Source organism: Dendrobium catenatum, unplaced genomic scaffold (genome assembly GCF_001605985.2).
Source record: "Dendrobium catenatum unplaced genomic scaffold, ASM160598v2 fragScaff_scaffold_621, whole genome shotgun sequence".
Taxonomy (NCBI): Eukaryota; Viridiplantae; Streptophyta; class Magnoliopsida; order Asparagales; family Orchidaceae; genus Dendrobium; species Dendrobium catenatum.
The window spans coordinates 10,506,635-10,525,810 of record NW_021319083.1 but is presented as its reverse complement, the minus strand read 5'-3'; the positions used below and the strand labels follow the sequence as shown (position 1 = coordinate 10,525,810).

General features: G+C 34.5%; 1 protein-coding gene across 1 annotated transcript; it reads left to right on the top strand.

Annotated features, from left to right (window-relative positions):
- The first annotated feature begins 14,156 nt into the window (after window positions 1–14,156).
- On the top strand, window positions 14,157–16,026 carry LOC110111767 (FCS-Like Zinc finger 8). The gene is made up of 3 exons (XM_020843771.2): window positions 14,157–14,347; window positions 14,581–15,418; window positions 15,509–16,026. The coding sequence occupies exons 1-3, from the start codon at window positions 14,266–14,268 to the stop codon at window positions 15,666–15,668; spliced, it is 1,080 nt and encodes a 359-aa protein (XP_020699430.1). The 5' UTR covers window positions 14,157–14,265; the 3' UTR covers window positions 15,669–16,026.
- The last annotated feature ends 3,150 nt before the right edge of the window (window positions 16,027–19,176 follow it).

The following is a 19,176-nucleotide window of genomic DNA, read 5'->3' as shown; positions in this document are numbered from 1 at the left end:
AGTTTTAGTGGTATACCTTCCCCGGGTTGTCCAAGCGATCCTATCCAAGTTCCAAGCTTTGTCCAAGCTCCACTCCAAGCTCCAAGTCGCTGTCCAAGGTATTCCGGACATCGCCGCTGCTGTCCAAGCTACTCCGGAGGGTGGATTTGCTGTACAAAGCACTCCCGACAGCAGTTTTCAGTGTTTGACAGCTCTCGGAAGCTGTATGGCTGCTGTTTACACACTCCAAACAGCAGATTTTGCTGTTCGACAGTCTCCCGGAGCTAATTTCGTCGTCGAGAAGTCGCCGGAGTTGAAAGAGAAGGGAGGAGAAGCCTTCCTTTGCTGTTTGGAAGATTTAGAAGCCCTCCCTTGCTGTTTGGAAGTCTCCAACAGATTCCGACTCGTCTCTAGGTCGCCGGAGTTGAAGAAGATGATGGAAGAGACCCTCGCCTTCGCCGGGAAACAAGGAAATGAGGCTATAGCAGCAGGAGAGAGCTTCTTTTTAGCCCAAGGAAGGAGAAGACATCAGCCAGAGCATGCTAGATCTCCTCTTCACTCAACTTCAGCTCCCAATAAAGTTTCTGGGAGGAAACGGCTTGGTCCGGTGCAAAAGCCGCAAGAACTGCAGGGGGGGCCGAACGTCTACTCCTCCTCTCTTCCTCTTGCTTCGCCTGGGACGGACGAACAACAGGAACAAACAAAATGGGGGAGCCGATCGCTCCCCCTCTCCCTCCCGCGCTCTGTCTGCGATGGGCGAACAAGCAGAGAGCCGAGAGGCTCTCTCCGTCTCCCTCTTTCTCTCGCTGTCTGGGACGGAACCACACGGTGGAGCCGAATGCTCCCCCTCTCCCGATCTCTCCCTCTTTTTTTCGCTCTGGGTCGGGGTGGAAAACACAAGAGGAGCCGAATGAGCTCCCCTCTCTCCCTTGCGTGCTCTGGGAGAGCACGAACAGCAGCAAAAAGCCACCGCCCAAATGGAGCCATCCCCCTTCTCACACGTGGAATGAGCATTTAGGGCAAGATTTCATGTAAAATCTCAACCCTTGATTTGGGAATTTGATTTGAAATTTTGATTTAGCCCAATTGATGAATTAGGGATGAAAATTGAGCCCAAATTGGACTCGACTTGAACCGTTTTGAGTCGGTTTGGGTCTGATTGGTTCCGATCAAGCTAATTTCATGAAATTAAACTTGAATCGACGTCGAAAAGCGTCGAATTGGGCTCGACGACGCTCGACGGGGTTTGAATTGGATTGATTTGATTTAAATTAAACTAAATTGATTTAATTTAATTAAATCGAGGCTTAATTTGAGTCAATTTAGCCTCGACGACGATCAATTGAGTTGATCGGGCGCGATCGAGCTTTGTCGGGCTCGATCGGGGTCGAATCGATGCGAAAATATTCGTCAACTTTTATTAACGAGTCATGTTCATGTTGATCTTTTTTACCTATTTATTAAACGTGTCAGTTCAGGTTGACTAGATTCAAGTCGGGTTAAATTTTAGGTCAGACTCAAACCCAATATGCCAACCTTTTTTGGCACCTCTAATTTTCTATTGAGCTCTCTAACTCCATCTTTTCATTTTGCTTTGAACCTCTATATATGCAAAACTTAGCTTTGTCTATTCACAAAGAACCATTTCCTTGCATCTAAGGTTGAAAAAAGATTTTGCTGCAACATCAAATCACAGGTTTACTAGACATGGTTAGCTTTGCTTATCTCAATACAAACCACCATAAGTGGCATACATCTTAAGGAAAAACAAAATGTATCATTATTAATGATATATTGCATCGCACTCATCTTAAGGCATCTCCAATGGAATTGATCATTTTTCACTTCAAAATATAGTAATAATCATATCAAATAGTAATTCATCTCCAATCGAATTGTTTTTTTTTTCTTTCACGTAAACAAAAATTCTATTCAGATTCTTTCTCATCTTCATTTTCTCTAAAAACTGAGTCTTTGTCAATAGTGCAACACCGGTATTGACGTCACACTATTCATAGCTGCAAAAATATGTTTCTTTTTGGCATTCAGGTGGAGGTTCATTGTGGCTGCAAACGAAAGTTTGCAATACGGTTGGAGATGCCCTTAACATTATATTTCTTCTGCTTCTATTCCCAACCAAGTTATCAAACTAGTCCAAGTAAAATCAAGATTAAAGCATCAAAATGAAAAAAAAAAAAAGTTTATTTATTATATTTTTAGATGTTAAGGATGATAGGATAACCAATAATGCACACACAATTACAATTGAATATTAATTAAATCAAATATTAGGCAATATTGGGAGCATAAGAACTAATTTTATTATATGATTTCAATCCTACTATACAATCAACAAGTAAATAAAAATATAAAATTAATCATATTTTAAGATCTTTAATTCTACTAAACAATTTTATTTGATTTGAAATTAAATAGTTCAACAGATTTATTAAGATTATAAGATACTATAATTAATGAAAATTGACCCTAATATCATACTATATAATATATTTATCATAATATGTGTTAATTTGTATTATTTAAAATTTAAATTAATCAAATATAAGAATCCATGGTATCATATGATTTGAATTATACATTATAATCAATTAGTAATAAATTTTGTATTCTATATAAACACCCAATGGTCAAAGTTTTATATCAAAACTTATTGATATAAATAGAGGTATAAAAACCCTAAATAAAAATAAGAACAAAGAAACTCTCTACAACTTTAAAGAACCATAGAGAGAGTTTCTAATGAAAAAAATTTTGAGTTTCTAACAAAGGTAATTTAATTTACTTTAAAGTATTTGGTTGGATGAAAAGCAAATTCAAGGTAAGATAAAGTATATACAGTGTATTTCATTCTAGTTCATTTTTGAGATAAAATATAAAAATTTTGAGTTTCTAAAAATAGAGGTAATTTAATTTACTTTTAAGTATTTGGTTGGATGAAAAGCAAATTCAAGGTAACATAAAGTAAATACGGTGTATTATATTCTAGTTCATTTTTGAGATAAAACATTATCAACCATTTTAAGTGAGAACGCTTTACAGTGCTTGCTTTTTTTCATGACCTCTACAACAGCTACTTCCTCCGCCCTCCGGTCGGCCACCGTCGTTGGTTTTTTTATGGATTTTTTTTGTTTGACTTGAAGTAAAATGAATGCAATGTAAAACTCACTAATATTGGTGACCGTTGACACGCTGTCATGGATGACCGGGCTGAACCGGTTGTGTCTCGACATACGGCAGACGTACGACAAGTGACAAGTGACAAGTGACAACTACGAATGATATTTATGGTTGGTGGTTGATGACAAATGGAAGGCGGTTGGAGGCACACCTGTGGATAATGACAAATTATATACACACACACACACACAATTTTTTGTGCATGTAATTTCTGAAATAACAAGTCTTTATCCTACTGTGTGGGTAGATGACATGAATCATTTTTTCTTCATTGTATTCTATTAAGAGCCAAATGCACATTTAAATCTAATAAAAAAGTTATTTTTTTAATACTTTCTTACGAAGCCTTTTTTTTAGCGTATGACTTTTTTAACATAGGCCGAATCTAATACATCTACTCCTAATAGTGTCATTAGGATGCCGAACGTTTTAAGTGACTAAAACATCAAAGCAAACTCTTTGTAATCTTATCTATCATTGGAGCTACTCCAACTTTCACTCGTTTTGTATTTTATCTCTAAGTGTAAAGCCACTCATTCTCATGAACATATTCATCTCTGCAATGCTTAATTTAATTTAATATCACTAATTTTTAAATTCTATGTTTTTTGGGTTCACTTAGACCGGGCTGAACCGGTTCACTAAACCTGTTAAAAACCAACAAGTTAGTGGGACCCACATTGTCCTTTTCTGCGATTACTGTAAGTGCCGAGGTCTTACCCCACTGGGCACATCCGGTGGCCCACCATGATCCCTCCATTCTGGTCGTCCATTTCGTCCATGTCTGATCAACGGCCCAGATCAAATCATATCTATCAGTTCCGTGATTTATTCTATGTTCTCAACATCACATTTATGAATATCTTTCAAATGATTGAAGATGACAAATTTAGCTAATTAATTAATTGTAATTATCCTTTTAAAATAGGAACATAAATTGAAAAAAAAATTAAGAAAATTATATATTTTTCAATCATTTCAAAGAAATCTATTTCGTGGGGGGAATGAAAATTAAATGATAAAATATTCATATTATTAAATACAATTTGAATCTAAAGAAAAAGATAAATTTATTTATAATTAGGGTTAGTGTTTAGTATTAATAAAATAACTAAATTAAATTTTTGTTTGGGACAATTTCTTTACTGGCATTTTAGTATAAAATATTTTTTATTAAAAATTTATTTTAAAAAACGGTAAGAAAATTATTTTAAAAAACATTAAGAAAATTATCCACATATAACCTAAGTAGTATAAATAAATTTAGCCAAAAATAATTGATACTGACTGCTGTGAAGTGAATAAGTTTGTTTGACTGGTAGTTGTACGTATGCTTGATGAATAATATAGAGCACTATATTAAAGCTGAGCTCTGTAGTATGAAATTTATTGGTGTGAGTTCCATGGTTGAGTGGCTCTGGCCAAGTGGAGAAACAATTTTGTGTGGAGATCGGATGTAAAATATTGTTCGGAGACTAATTAGAATGCGTCATGTCAGTAATATCGAGCCGCAGTACCAAACAGTACTGAGCCACGGTACCTAGCAAGGGGTGACTTAGCGCATTCAGGTTGGTCTCACAACGACGTTCGACGTCCGCACATAATATATATTTGATAAGAAGATTTTTTTTAGTGATATTGAGGCTTTATTTATGACAATTTTTTTACTACTTTTTAAAATTGTTTTATTAGAAAAATTTCTAGCTAAAAAAAATTATATTAAAAAGAGGTTTTAGAAAGCAGCAAGAAAACTGTTCCAAACGAAGCCTGATTATGAGAATTAACACCTAAGGAATTGTTAAGATTAGGCTTACATGAATTGTTAAAATAAGATTTAGATTTTCTTTGAGATAACTTTTTTATTATTTTCTAAAGCAATTTTTATTAAAAACATTTTCAATTCAAAAAAAATTTTTTAACTAAAAATAGTAAAAAGCAGCTCCAAACAAAGCCTTAAATGTTTTTTTTTTTTTTTTGGTTGAAGGAATCATAAGTGATTTATTGCACTTACGTGTGGACATAAGCTTGCAAACCAAACGAAATTAAAATCACTATGTATGGTTGTTTTTATTTAAATTATTTTAGTGTACTTTGATTCGCTACCAAAAAATTAGGCTGTTAAATTAGGTGCTTTCTGCACCGGTTTAAACCGATGCAAACAACACTGGTTAAAACCGATGCTAATTGTGCCGGTTTTAACCGATTCAAAATGAGGTTTTTGGCAGTGGTTCTAAAACCGCTCCTAACAACAGTTACGAAAAATTCAACTTTCTAGTAGTGATTCATTGGTGTTAATTTCGTAAATAGTATTAACACCTAGTCGCCCAGAAAATTTTTTTTTTGTTTGAAAGCCATGTTTGAAATTTTTTTCCAAAATAAGAAATCTTCTAAAATTAGTCTAAACCAATCTTGAATCCTTTCATTTTTCTCTTCATTTATTTCTTCAAAATAAATTATTTAGTTACTTTTTCTTATATACATTTAAATCAGTAATTAGTAATTAATACTATATATATAGTACCAAATGTTATATAAAAATCATTCAGTACTAGTATTAAAATATTAAAAAAATAATAAAAATAATAAATTATAATTAGAGCTGTCTAAAAAATAAAACTGATTTGGTTTTAAATGGGGGAAAATGTAATTTAAAATTTTAAGTAAAATGTAATGAATATTAGCTTTTGAAAAGCTAAATGAGAAATTAGAATAATTTGATTCATAATTTATCTTTAGAAATTCTTAGTTTAAATAATGCAAAAAGATAAACAGTGAAGTCATTAATTTGGTACTATTTGTTAAGAAGAAAGAATGCTTTTGACTAATTAAAGTAATTAATTATAAGCATTAAATATATGCATACAGATAAACATAATGTTTTGAAGGTAATTATTACTATACAACTAAGAACATAAATGTAATAAAGACTTACAAAAAAAAACTCATTGAATGTTCTAATTATTATTAAAAAAAAGTAATGATAGCTATTTTAAAAATAAAATAAAATCTATTATACTCTATAAATTTAAATATTTGAAAAAAAAAAGAATTAGTAGCAAATAATTGAAAAATAAGAATGGAACTTTGATAAAACTAAGGGGAAAAGATTATGCTATGATTAATTTTGCTAAAAAAATTAAATATTTTTTTATTAATTAAAATTATAGTTTTGTTTTGTAAGTGCTAGTTAATTTACTTTATTATATTTCCAAAATTGCTATTAAAATTTTGAAATTGAAATTTATGTTTCAACACTTTAAATTTGATATATTTATAGTTAGAATTTATTATTAAAAAAAAGTGAAGAACGCTTGGTCCTAGATATGTGAGTGAGTCAAATCTCAACTCAAGAGCTTGCTCAAGCTCGACTCAATAAATAGCTCGAGAGCTAAACCAGCCAAATTTGAATCAGCTCCGATTTGACTGATTAGCTAGCTAGCAAGTTAGTTTAAAAAATATTATTGTAAGATACACTTAAAATATATTAGTTTCTTAAGTGTAAGTACAAAATTATATAACATTTTCTTTTATCAAGTGAATTTAATAAATCAATATATAGTTTTTTGTAATTTATTACAATTATTTAAATTATAAATATTTTTTTTTTCATAATAAATGAATTAGCTCGTCAACACTGAGATCGACTCATTTACACTCTTAGATGGTCCAAAAAAAAATATAGTTACAATATTTGAAAATTTTAGAATATGATAAATTATTATTTTTAAATATTTTGAATGAAATCGATTCTTTGGAAAATTATTCAATGAGATTATCACAAAAAAGCTATAATATTTTCTAATTTGGACTCTGTATGATCTTATATTATATTTATCTATTCTTGCCTGTCTTCTATTAATTAATATATGATGTTGAGCTCTAATTATAATTAATAAAAATAGTAAAGATATTTATTATTATTTTAATTTATTTGTCATATAAAGGTATTTGGGATGTGACAGCAACAGAATAATGTCTGTATTGAAAAATTAATATGGGGGGCAACTTTTACATTGCAGCAATCAAAGGAAAAGTAATATGGAGCAACAACAGATTTTATTTTTATTTTTATTTTTTTTTGGTGAGCTGGAAAAGTAATAGCGATTTTAATAAAAGTTTTTTTTTGGGAAAATTAAGGGCGAAGCCCAATTTTCATTGATGTAAAGAGCCTTTTACATGTGTAAAAGAGGAAAATAAAATACAAAAGGGTGGAAGAAGTCCAAAAAAAGCAAAAACCACCAACAAGATGCAAAAGGGTGCACATGTAAACAATGGAAGCAAAAGCAAGAGCAACTAACAGCTCAACAAAAGCTCAAGAGAAGTCGAGGAGAATAGCATCAGGCGGGCAAAGGGCTCAGCAGAAAATGAACTGCATCCAAGACGCCATACGAACCCCACGGTTGCGAAAAATGCTATCAATATAATAATAAGTTGCATAAGGCCGCCGTCCTGAGGGGGGAAGAGATGCAATCCATACATTATCGCTCTCGCAGAAAGCCCATCATCAACACAAATTCTCAAAACAGAAATAGCAACCAAAAGAAGAAGGTAGCAACCCATGAGCCCACGGTCCAGCGCAACAGCCATATGGGGCAAGGGAAACCCCCCAACCATAAGCCAATCCCAAGCAGGTTCCAACAAGCCCATTCCAAACAAAAGCAATTGAAGAATCAATGAACAAATACCTATACAAAGCAGTTTCCTGCATGCCAACCATAAAATTAGACTAAAATATTGGGAAATTTAAGAAGAAGCTGATCATAAGACTTCCAATTTCTCACTTTTGATCTAATTCCTTTAGCAATAGCAGTAATAATATATGCTGGAGAATTCCAAGAGCCATTAAATCTTCTAAAATTTCACTCTTTCCATAAGTGATAAATAGCCCCACAGGTTGTAAGAAAGCATAAATTTTTGTCCCAGCTATTGAAACCATGCATAACATCAATATGATAAAAAACCCGAGAGAGATTCGGCCTCCACAGAAAAGAATACATCCAAGGAAAAAAAAAGCAATAAGAACCATATACGCAAAATCGCATCCAAAAAAAGGTGCTTGTGAGATTCAGGAAAGCCCCTGCAGAATGGGCAATGTGGGCAAATATTGAATAGATCGGGTAAGTAAGACATCCCCCGTTTTGAGTTTACCCATCAAAACCATCCACACATATACCGAGTATCTAAGAGCATGCCTTTTGTGCCAAATAAATTTATACCAACTAACAAGCTCCAAACTAGAAAAAAACTTATCAATGAAATGTTTAAAATGAAAAATAGAGGAGTTGTTCCAAGTAATGCTCGAGCCATTCAGGATAGGAACTTTAAGAATATCATCAAAATGTGGTCCGAAAATGCCATAGAAAACATCCAAAGTGAATTAAAGATGTAGTTAGAAACCAACAGGGGAAAACATCCATCAGGCTAAAAAAATTCTGCTAATGCTCTCCCATTACACCAAGGATCCCAAAACATGGACAAAGTAGAAGTAGAAGAAACATTAAGCCCGATGTTGTGCTTGACCAGCCGGGCCACAACATAGATAAGTTTCCACGTTTTGGAAGAATGATTAGGAGGAGGTTTCCAAGGAGAGGTGTACTTGTTTTTAAACTAAAGACCGATGAGGATTATTGACTATACATCCTGCATATAAAAGAACCGAATACACCGTGATACATGGAGTCAAAAGTTTGAATGTCTAAACCCCCATAACGGTTTGGCCTAGCAGTTGTATTCCAATAAATGACATGTAATTTTCTATCATTGATATTACAATGAAATAGAAATATGGAGCACATCCTAGTGATAAATTTACAGCACCCTTTTGGTATGATAGATCCTCTAATCCAGTATGCTATAGTATTAGCAATGTTGAATTTTAAGAATTGAAGTCTCCCTGCAAAAGAAAGAAATTTTATTTTCCAACCATCAAGTAGAGTATAAATTCTACTCAGTAGTACTTTGAAGTGAGAAGAATTAAGCCTACTGGAAGAAATAGGGAGGCCCAAATAAATGAGGGAGGATCCCACATTAGAGATCCCAAGAATGTCACAAATCTCCTCATCTGAAGTAATGTTGTTAGAAAGAATGATAGAGATTTTTTTCCTGATTAATGTGTAAGCCAGATGCAGCCGAAAAATAATCCAAAATGTGCACCAAATTGGATGTATTTGTAGGGGAGGCAGAGCCAAAAACTAGAAGGTCATCCACATACATAAGATGATTAAAGCTTATCCCATTCAAGTTTAAACCTTCAAAATTGATTTCAATTTTAGGGGAGTAAAGTAAGCAAGAGAGACCATCCATCATAATACTAAATAACATAGGAGAGAGAGGGCATCCTTGTCGAAGGCCAGAGGAGGACTTGAAACAACCTTCAAGAGAACCATTGAGGCAAATAGAAAAAAAACCTCAGAAATACACCCTTTAATGCACTAAATAAAATTTTCGGGATAGTCTTTTTGCCTCCTACCATTAAGGAGAAACTCGCGAGAAACAGTGTCGAAGGCTTTCTTAACATCCAACTTAGCACAAAAAAGATTGACAGATGTTTTGAATTCACAAAGAACTTCAGCATCAAGCAAAATATTATAAGTGGAACATCTTTTATGAATAAAATCTACCTGACTCTCATGTATAATAATGGGGAGAACTTTTTTAATTCTGTTAGCAAGCAGTTTATCAACAATCTTATAGAAGACATTACAAAGTGAGATTGTCCAGAAATAAAAAATGTTGGAGGCATGGGAGCTTTTGGGAATAAGAGTAAGAACAACAGCTTTTACGCATCTAGGAAGAGCTCTATATGAGAAAAAACTATGAATGGCTGCACAAACCTAAGGCCCCATTATGTATCAAGTCTTTTTATAAAATTCAAACGTGAAACCATGTATCCCAGGGGCCAAATTGGATGCCCCCGAAAAAACCACCACTTTAATTTCCTCATAAGAGAAAGGTGTAATTAGCTCCCTAGCACAATGCTCATGGACAAGGACCCCATACGGAATACAATAGAAATTTGCATTAATGGGTTTAGGAGCATTGAAAAGGTTGTTAAAATTCTAATAAGAGCACCCGTAATCTCAGTTTGAGCAGTAAATTGGCCCAATGGAGTATTGATTTCTTTCAAAATATTATGATTATGTCTTGCCCTGATTTTATCATAGAGGAATCTAAGATCATTCTCCCCATTAGTCACCCACTTAGCTTTGGCTCGCTGAGAAATTCAAGAAGCCCAGGCAGCTTCTAGTACATCTAAATTACCCAAAATCTACTTATAAGAAGCATTAAGGTGGTGATCTAGGGGATTACCTTGAAGATTAAAAATACAAGCAACTAGCTGGGATTTGAAATCTCTAATGGAGCTATTAATAAAGGTAGCAGAAGCCCAAGCCTTCTTCTTAAGAGCATCTTTCAGTTTATGTAAATAGGCATACAAAGTAGATATTGGGCTAGCTGAAGCCGAGAAAGAGAATGCAGTAATAACATCTTCCCATAAGCTATCAAAATTGACCCAAAAATTCTTAAAAAGGAATCTGCAAGTATTAGAAGTGAAAGGCTCTGCAATCAAGAGGAGAGGGGAGCGATCCGAGCAAAGGGGAGGCAGGACATTATAGCAGGCCTGGGGGAAAGCCTAAAAAAATGCAAAACTTACCAAAACCCTAACAAGTTTAATATAGATTGGTTGATCAACCCGTTGATTAAACCAAGTGTAGAACAACCCAACAGAACTTAGATCGACTAGACCACAATCATAAATCATATTATTAAGCTCCTCAAGTCTGTCAGCCAGAAGAGGGGAGCCACCGACTTTTTCAGAAGAAAATCTGCAGTAGTTAAAATCCCCAATGATGATCCACAGTTGAGAGGAATCAGGTTAATATCAGTTAGAGTGTCCAACAACATTCTTCTATCTTCAACAGAGTTCGCAACATACGTAATCGAGATTGAATAGAAAGGGAAGAATCTTAGTGTAAAGAACCATGAATGATTTGGGGGGAAGAGAAAGAGGGTGTAAATGTCAAGTGAGAGGCATCCCACTTAAGCCAAATCCTGTATGGATCAGAGTGCACAAAATTCTCACAAGATCCTTCATTCTAAAAAATACAGTGCGAATTGAGAAACAAAGGGTCCAAAACAGCAGAATTATGAATCTTTTCTTCCAAAATGCATAAAAACTTAAGCTTGTAAGATCTAACCAAATATTTACAAGCTCTGACTTTGATATGGCAATTATACCCCCTAACATTCTAGCAAGAAAATTGGGACAGATACATTAATGTTTAGGATAAGAGGATTTGGCCTTTTTTGTCGTTTTGGCTTTAGTTGCTGAATTTTTTGGAAGGGAGGATTTAGAAGTGGAATTGGTAGATATCTGCTCACTTTTCTTAGGAAGATCATCCCGTGGGTCCTATAGAAAGGGCTCTGAATATGTAAGAGAGACAAATTCATTGTTCATGGGAATGAGAGGAGAAGGGGGGGGGGGGTATTGTGAGGCCTTGTAGAGAAGAATGTGAGGAAAAAGAGGGATCAACTGGGAATGCGGGAATGTTCAAGTTAGGAATGATAGAGTCATTATCCCTAGGTGGAGATGTGTTAGGTTTCAAAGGAAGGCAATTATCCGGGGTGGAAGAGGGATCGGGAGGAGGAGTGGGTTGTTGAATGTTATGATTATGAGGAGCAGCTAACAGTGTTGAAGGTTTAGAAGGAATAGGGGGTTTGGAGGACTCTCCATTTCTTTTCGGTCCAGGGGCTGGTACTATGACCTCTATTTTTTAGAGGAGGAACAGAGGGCTTGAGATTCAGATTATCCGGATATAGGGAAAAGGGATGGATAAGCGAGCCAACACCTTCACACGGAGAAGGCTTCCAATCATAAACTACCTTAGAAGTAAGTTCTTCGCCATCTATTACCAGGGGAATGTCCTCCGGCAGCGAGGAATTTTGGAATATTTGTACACAAACACGAGTAAAAGACAGACGGGTTCTCTTAGCTGTGAGGGAATCAACAGCTAACGGTATACCAATGTAACTCACAATTTTGGAAATGCCCGAGGGGGTCCAAAGAGCCAACAGAAGATCCATTATTTTGATCCATAAAGGAATAGAGGCCAATTCATCACGTTTTCGGTTGAACTTGGAGACCATTTTTGAAGGATGAATGATTTCCCAAGTAAGAACCATGGGCCACCTGCCTAAACCATTTCATAATCTTCCATAGAAGTAAATTTGAGCGAGAAAAAACCATTCATGAGGGATAGAAGAGTAAGCAAACCTTTGAGTTGCCAAACCTTTTTCATGGCTGCAAGAAGCCGTTCGTAATACGAACGTTGGCCAAACGAGTACCCAACCAGAGAAAGATGCCATATTGAAGTTTCCTCAGACAAATCATTAGCAGAGAAAGAAAGTTTAGTGCTCGGGGGAACGAACATCATGGGGAAGATAGGGGTTTCCGCAATAGATTCGATTGTGGTATCGGCATAAGAGGGGGTCGAAGAAGGAGCAGGGCCAAGCAGGGATGTATTAAAAAGAAGAGGAAAATCATTTTAGTTGAGAGCCATAGGGCGGAAGGGAGGAAAGGCGGATCCCCTCCCAACAGGAGGGGAATGGAGGCGAGAGGAACCCAGCTGCGCGCGAGAGGCAAAACCCTAGTAGAGCTTGAAGCGAGACAAAAAAAAATGGTGGTCGATTGCAAAATTGTCAATTACTTAATAAAAATTCATTTGATCAATTTTGATTTATGAATATGAATTTTTGGGGGAAAAACTCATTTGGAGCAATTTGGATTTATGAATAAGATTTTGATTTAGACTTCATTTGGGACCGTTTTTTACTGTTTTTTAAAGTAATTTTTTAGTACAAAAATTAAAAATTTTGTACTATAAAGCAGCTTTAAGAAGCAGTAAAAAAATTGTTTCAAATAAAGCCTTAATGAGAAGTTGATTCTTCCTTTCAATTAGAGAAGTTGGGATTAAAAAAGTTAGAACCTGAGATTGAAGTGACTATAGCTACGACATATATTGGAGGGTGATGACAATTGAACATTACTAGTTGGATGACAATGATTAACGAATATTGTGCAACAGTCGAGCAACAATAGTCAATAGAAGATGGTGGTCGATTGTTGATGGTGGTCGTTGGTGTTGATGGTGGTCGTTGGTGTTGATTGTGGTCGTTGGCGTTGATTGTGAATAAGGCTCTGAAATTCTTTAAATTTCCAAGATCTCATCAAATTTAACTCGAAGACTTGATCCCTTTCATGTGAAGACCGGGAATATGTTTAAAATAATTTTTTTGAAGTAACAATGTTTTTTTATAATTTGAGTTAAAATTTCTAAAACATTTTATTTGATATCTCATTTTCATTTCTTCAATCATAGATATTCTTTCAACATTTAAGCGTCTCAATCAAAATTGAGTAAACTTGGGCTTTTTGATTTCAAATTTTAAGTGTCTTTCTGAATATTATCTCAGCGAGATGTTTATTTTGATTGTAAGCATGCGAGATTTTGAGATTGTTTGATCCTTCAATTAATTTAATAAAATTTTCAACTAAGCACAAGTACTTGGTTTGTGTTTGTTTGAAGTCAGATAGAAACACTTTTGACATCGCCTCATTTAAAAGTTTTGGCTATAAATTTTGCTAAAATTGCAATTTGTATGATCTTGAATTCATATTCGTAAAATTTTTAATTTAAATATTACATTATGATTAAATGGATTAAGAGTTGGTCTACTTTTCCATATGTATTTTGTCCTTCATAACAGGAGTATTTCAGAAGTCACACTGTTGCTCTGATTTTGATGCATGCAGCCAAAGTAGAGAAAATAAATATAAAGAAAGTGAGAGAGATTAGTACTGAATAAGATTCATACGTTTGTCTACCTATTTTTACTTTTGCTTGGCTCTCGGCATAGGGGCCAAAGAAGAAGGTAAAGATGAACAAATAAGAAGGACAAAAAAAAAAAGGAAGGTTAGTCTTTCCTTTTCTCATGTGGGTTCACTTTGCTATTCTGTGGTATATCTGATGCCCAAAATCCCTCCTTTTTATCACTGGCATTCTTCCATGAACTAACCTTCTCCATCCTTGGATGAACCGGGAAGACACCTGTGATTTCTGCTTTTCTGTAGATTTTGGATTATTTCTTTCTTGTGTTTCAGTGAGGAAAACAGGTTCAGTCTCTCCTTCTTTTCAGTTTGACATCTACAAAATCTGTTCTTTTTCCAATCCATCTTTTCTTTTTTCGGCCTTTTTGTGAGTGAGTGCTGGCTTTTAAGTTATAACATCAATGAATCGATTAAACTTTATAAATGAATCTGTTTTTTTTTTTTTCTTTTCTTTTCTTTTTTCCTTTTCCGAATGACATGATCTTTCTGATATCATCAAGTTCTGATTTTTTTTATAGGGAAGAAGAAAATGCTGAGAAAGAGGAGCAGAACTGTGCAGGAGGAAAGCAAGATACAGTTCTTGGGAGATTTTAGCTCAAATTCTTGCTTCTCCTATGATGCTTCAATAAAGCAGAAGGCAAAGAGTTCTTCCTTCTTCAGTATCCCTGGTCTGCTTGTGAGTTTCACAGGCAAAAGCTTAGCTGAATCTGATCCAATGAAGAGCCCTACTTCTCCTTTGGATTACAAGCTCTTCTCCAACATAGCAAACTCTTTGATTCGTTCTCCTAAGTCACCTGGAAGAAGCTGGGATTGCAGTAGAGTTGGCCTCGGCTTGGTGGATTCTCTGAGGGATGAGAACAAGAACATTCTCCTGGGATCACAGATGAGGTTAATCAAAACCTCAAACTCTAAAAATCATTTTGATTCCTTCGGGGATGAACAAACAGAAGACAAAGATATCACCTTTTCTCAATTTAGTACATCAAAATCGGAACTTGAGGAGATTGGAAAGATCAATTCTTACTCATCTGATCCTGAGCATATAACCCTAAAACCTAATTTTGATGTTTCATCCGTTGAATTAATTCATGGCTTTATGGATTCCCTTTCTACGAGTGAGGATTACACTTGCATCATATCCCATGGCCCGAATCCAAAGACCACTCATATTTTTGGAGATTGCATCCTGGAGAGCTCCCTGATCGAGTCTCAGAATTCTAAAGAAAGGGAAGGAGGATCTCATTGGATTATCAAAAGCTCTGAGAATTCGCCTCCTTTGCCCTCCACTGATTTTCTGAGCTTCTGCTGCTTCTGCAATAAGACATTAGAGGATAACAGAGACATTTACATGTACAGGTTAGCTTAATCAAAAAAGAGGACTGAATCTTTGCTTGATATGTTTATACCCTGTATTGCTGATTTTGTTTATAAATTTGTGGTTTTCAGAGGTGAGAAAGCATTCTGTAGCTGCAGCTGCCGTGATCAAGCAATATTGATCGATGAGGAACCAAAACTGGAGAAGAAATCATCTGATTCTAGTGATTCTCAAAGCTCTCCATCCTTCCCTGAAAAACTTTTCATGGAAGGAATGGAATTTTCCAGCTGAACAAAGATCAGAGACTAGCCTGGCCATCAATACCATTTATTGATCTGTGAATTGAAATAGCAAACAGCTTGATCGCTTGTCAAAGAGGAGTTGTCTTATGTGAATTCCTTGCAACCATGGACCATCGATCATGATCAGATTTCTTGGTGATGGCTGGGTACTGTATTTCATTTTCAGTTTTTTTTATTGCCTATTAAGAGGGTCTTCTTCTATGGTTAAAACTTACATTTTTCTCCTATAGTTTTGATCAAGAGAGGGTGTTAGCCACAGGATTGGCAACCCATTTTTCCATGTTTCTCATTGTGGACTTTGATAAGTTTTTTATTTATAATGAGAAGTTTAAATAATCTCTTTAATATGCTTGCATGTGTTCCTCATCAATCCTTAAAAAGTTTTTAGCACTGATAACAAATTTTATTTGGCTGGCCTGAAAGATCAATCAAATGATGCAATGCAATCTCATCTTCAGAAATTTCTTATTATTTCTTATTATCATCCACTTGTCATGTTAGAAATAAGAGATTTGAGAAGAAAAGCTTGAGTTTTTATTAAGCAATCTACTCCTATTTATAGATCTATATAAGGTGCATTAATAAAGAAACAAATAACTCTAAATAATTGCAGAATAATGAGTAATACAATCCTTCTTGAATCGGCAGCCTAACTATGGAAGGAATTAATGTGATCCGGGGGTCTTCCCACAGATTATTGTTCATAGCCGTGGGATCATCTTTTGAAACGAGAGGCTTAGATTTAACATGTCAAAATGTAGTGTATCCTTATTATTTCTTTGTATGCTTGTTTGGAAAATAATGTTTTTAGCTGCTTTATTTGACCTCTGATTTATCTTTAGAGTATAGTGCATCTTTCTACCAGTTGGCATCTGAATATGATTTAGAAGGGCAATTCCAATTTTGTTACCTAATTCAGAAGGCTACAGAATATGCCAATTCAGGCTTATTTTTGTACTAAAAAGTTGTTTTAAGAAGCACAAAGAAAGCCATCCCAAACGAGGCCTTAGTTCTCACACTCATAATCCTTCATTCACAAGAATCTGTGTTTAGTTTCTTAATTGACCATACTTGTCCACTAGTCGATGAAGATTGGCTCAAAGTCATTTGTTCTGATTCAAGACTGAGCAACATTTAGCCATAGGGTAGCTCAATCTATATTTAATTTGAGATAGATATAGCTCAATCTATATTTAATTCAAAAGAAAGTTTAATTTTGATTAAGTTTGCATCTCCTAAGAAAACTTATTAGACTAATATATATGCGTGTATTGATGCACGTATAAACATATATGTGTAGATGTATATATACATTAATTCAAGTATAAGATCATAAATAATAGCTATATAAAAGTGTTCAATCATGTACGATCTTTAGCTAGTTTGACCGACTCCAAGCCGACTCAATTCTTCTTCGATTCAATCTCTACATTGCCTTTGATCTTAACTCGATTTAGTAAAATAACGATCAGGTTTTTGAGCATTCTTCAATATTAGGTTTAACTCATAGGCCCGAATTGATCGGTTGATCTTTCGAGCTAAGCAACCGTTGTTTACCAATGGACATGTTAGGCTGAGTCATTGATGTTGGTTGACATATATTGAAAATTGCTTTTTTTTTTTTACTAGATTATTTTCATAGATTATTTTCATCAAGACAATGTGTCAAGACCTAATCTAATTGTAGTTAGGGTGGTCAAGCATTTGTTAGGATGTTACCTTCAAGTAAAATGTCACAACTTAGGTTTTGTTTGAGACGGCTTTCTTACTGCTTCCTGAAGCATTTTTTTAGTAAAAAATTATAAATTTTATATTAGACAGCTGCTTTAAGAAGTAGTAAGAAAGTTGCCCCAAATGAAACCTTAAACATATCAATGTGATGGATTTGCTAAGGTGTCACATGAAAGTGCTTCTTGCAATGTTCAATGCTTCTTGCAATGTGCTTAGACATGACTAGGGGCAATGCTGTGTGCAGGAGTTTTCAAAGGTTTGATAATCTTTGAATCTAGCCCTGGTGGGCTATCTATTGGTTACTTTGACATCTTTACTTCATGATCTGGAGACTATCGATACAGTGGTTTTCTTTAGATGTATCTATAGGGAAATTTAGTCAAAGACAAGCAACCTGTAGCATTAGTGGGAGATAAGAGTGAGCAGTGATGTATCTCATGTATATTCTCAAGAGATTGATCGTAATGTGGTATTTTCATATTGGGATTCCCAAGTTTTTCAATTTTAGTTCTTTTTTCAACAATTTTGGTGTTTTGGCTACAGTGACTGTTCCGTTTGGATCTCACCAATTACAACAACTATAGTATATTTTAGCTAGATCCCAATTACTATGGCTACAATTTTTGGTTTTATCTTCATGCCCACAATGCTAGACCTGCTTTCCCACATCAGCTCTTTACATAACTGCTAGTATTAAAGACCAGAGTTTACCTTCTTCTTCAAGGAAGAAGTTTTTTTATTCTTCAAGGCTTCGTTTGAGTTGGCTTACTTACTGCTTCTTAAAGCAGTTTTTTTAGTACAAAAATTAAGCTGCTTTAAGAGCAGTAAGAAAGCCGCTCCAAATGAAGCCTAAATGTATCATCCATCATGGCATATGAATGTTGTATAATTGTATGGTTACATCTACGGCTATTCTTATACAGAACATAGCATGGATCAAGTTTTGTTTGGCGGTTCTTATGGAGGTTGACATATGAAGTACCCCAAATATTCATGGCTGGAGCATTATGATGGACTGCATCCATCAAATAATACTGAGGTGCATATGCTATAGTTCAAGAGTTCTTGAGTTATTTATAGGGTGTCTTAGGCTTAGTTTGGGAAAGCTTTCTTCCTGCTTTATAAGATGGTTTTTTAGTACAAAGATTTTAATTCAAAAAATTTTTTTACTAAAAAACTATTTTAGTAAGCAATAAAAAAATGGTTCTAAAGAAAGCCTTAATTTTTTTTCATTATGTCATGGTTCAGACATTGTGCTTCAAAATATTCCTTCAGCTCATTATTGATATATTCCTTCCCATTGTAGGAGTAAAGAATATGAAGTTGGGCAAAAAATTGAGTCTTTATGATACGGTGAAAATATCAATATATATATATATATATTGATTTAGTACAAGAAGTGAACTAACAACTTAAGCTTAAAGCAAGAAAAAAAAACTGAGAGAATTGAAATGACAAGGCGCAAAATGAAAGATATTAAGGCTTCATTTGGGACGTCTTTTTTATTGCTGCTTAAAGTAACTTTTTAGTGCAAAGATTTTAATTTTTGTACTAAAACTATTTTAAGTAGCGGTAAGAAATTCGTTCCAAACAAAGCCTAAGTAGAATTTCTATTATAGAAGATAATGTACTTGCTACTGTAAATTTGTTGTTGCGTTTATAATTAAAAAATTTGAATTTCAAAAATTCAAAACTTTGAAAATTTGATGTTTAGATTTTCGAATTTTCAAGAAATATGAGTTTTTTTTTTTATCAATGTACAAATA

What these genes read in the sequence shown, in the direction of transcription:
- LOC110111767 (XM_020843771.2), top strand. Translation starts at nt 14,266, where the DNA reads ATGAACCGGGAAGACACCTGTGATTTCTGCTTTTCTGTAGATTTTGGA. An exon ending in TGTTTCAGTGAGGAAAACAG is followed by an intron (nt 14,348 to 14,580) that starts GTTCAGTCTCTC and finishes TTTTTTTTATAG; the next exon opens with GGAAGAAGAAAATGCTGAGA. An exon ending in AGAGACATTTACATGTACAG is followed by an intron (nt 15,419 to 15,508) that starts GTTAGCTTAATC and finishes TGTGGTTTTCAG; the next exon opens with AGGTGAGAAAGCATTCTGTA.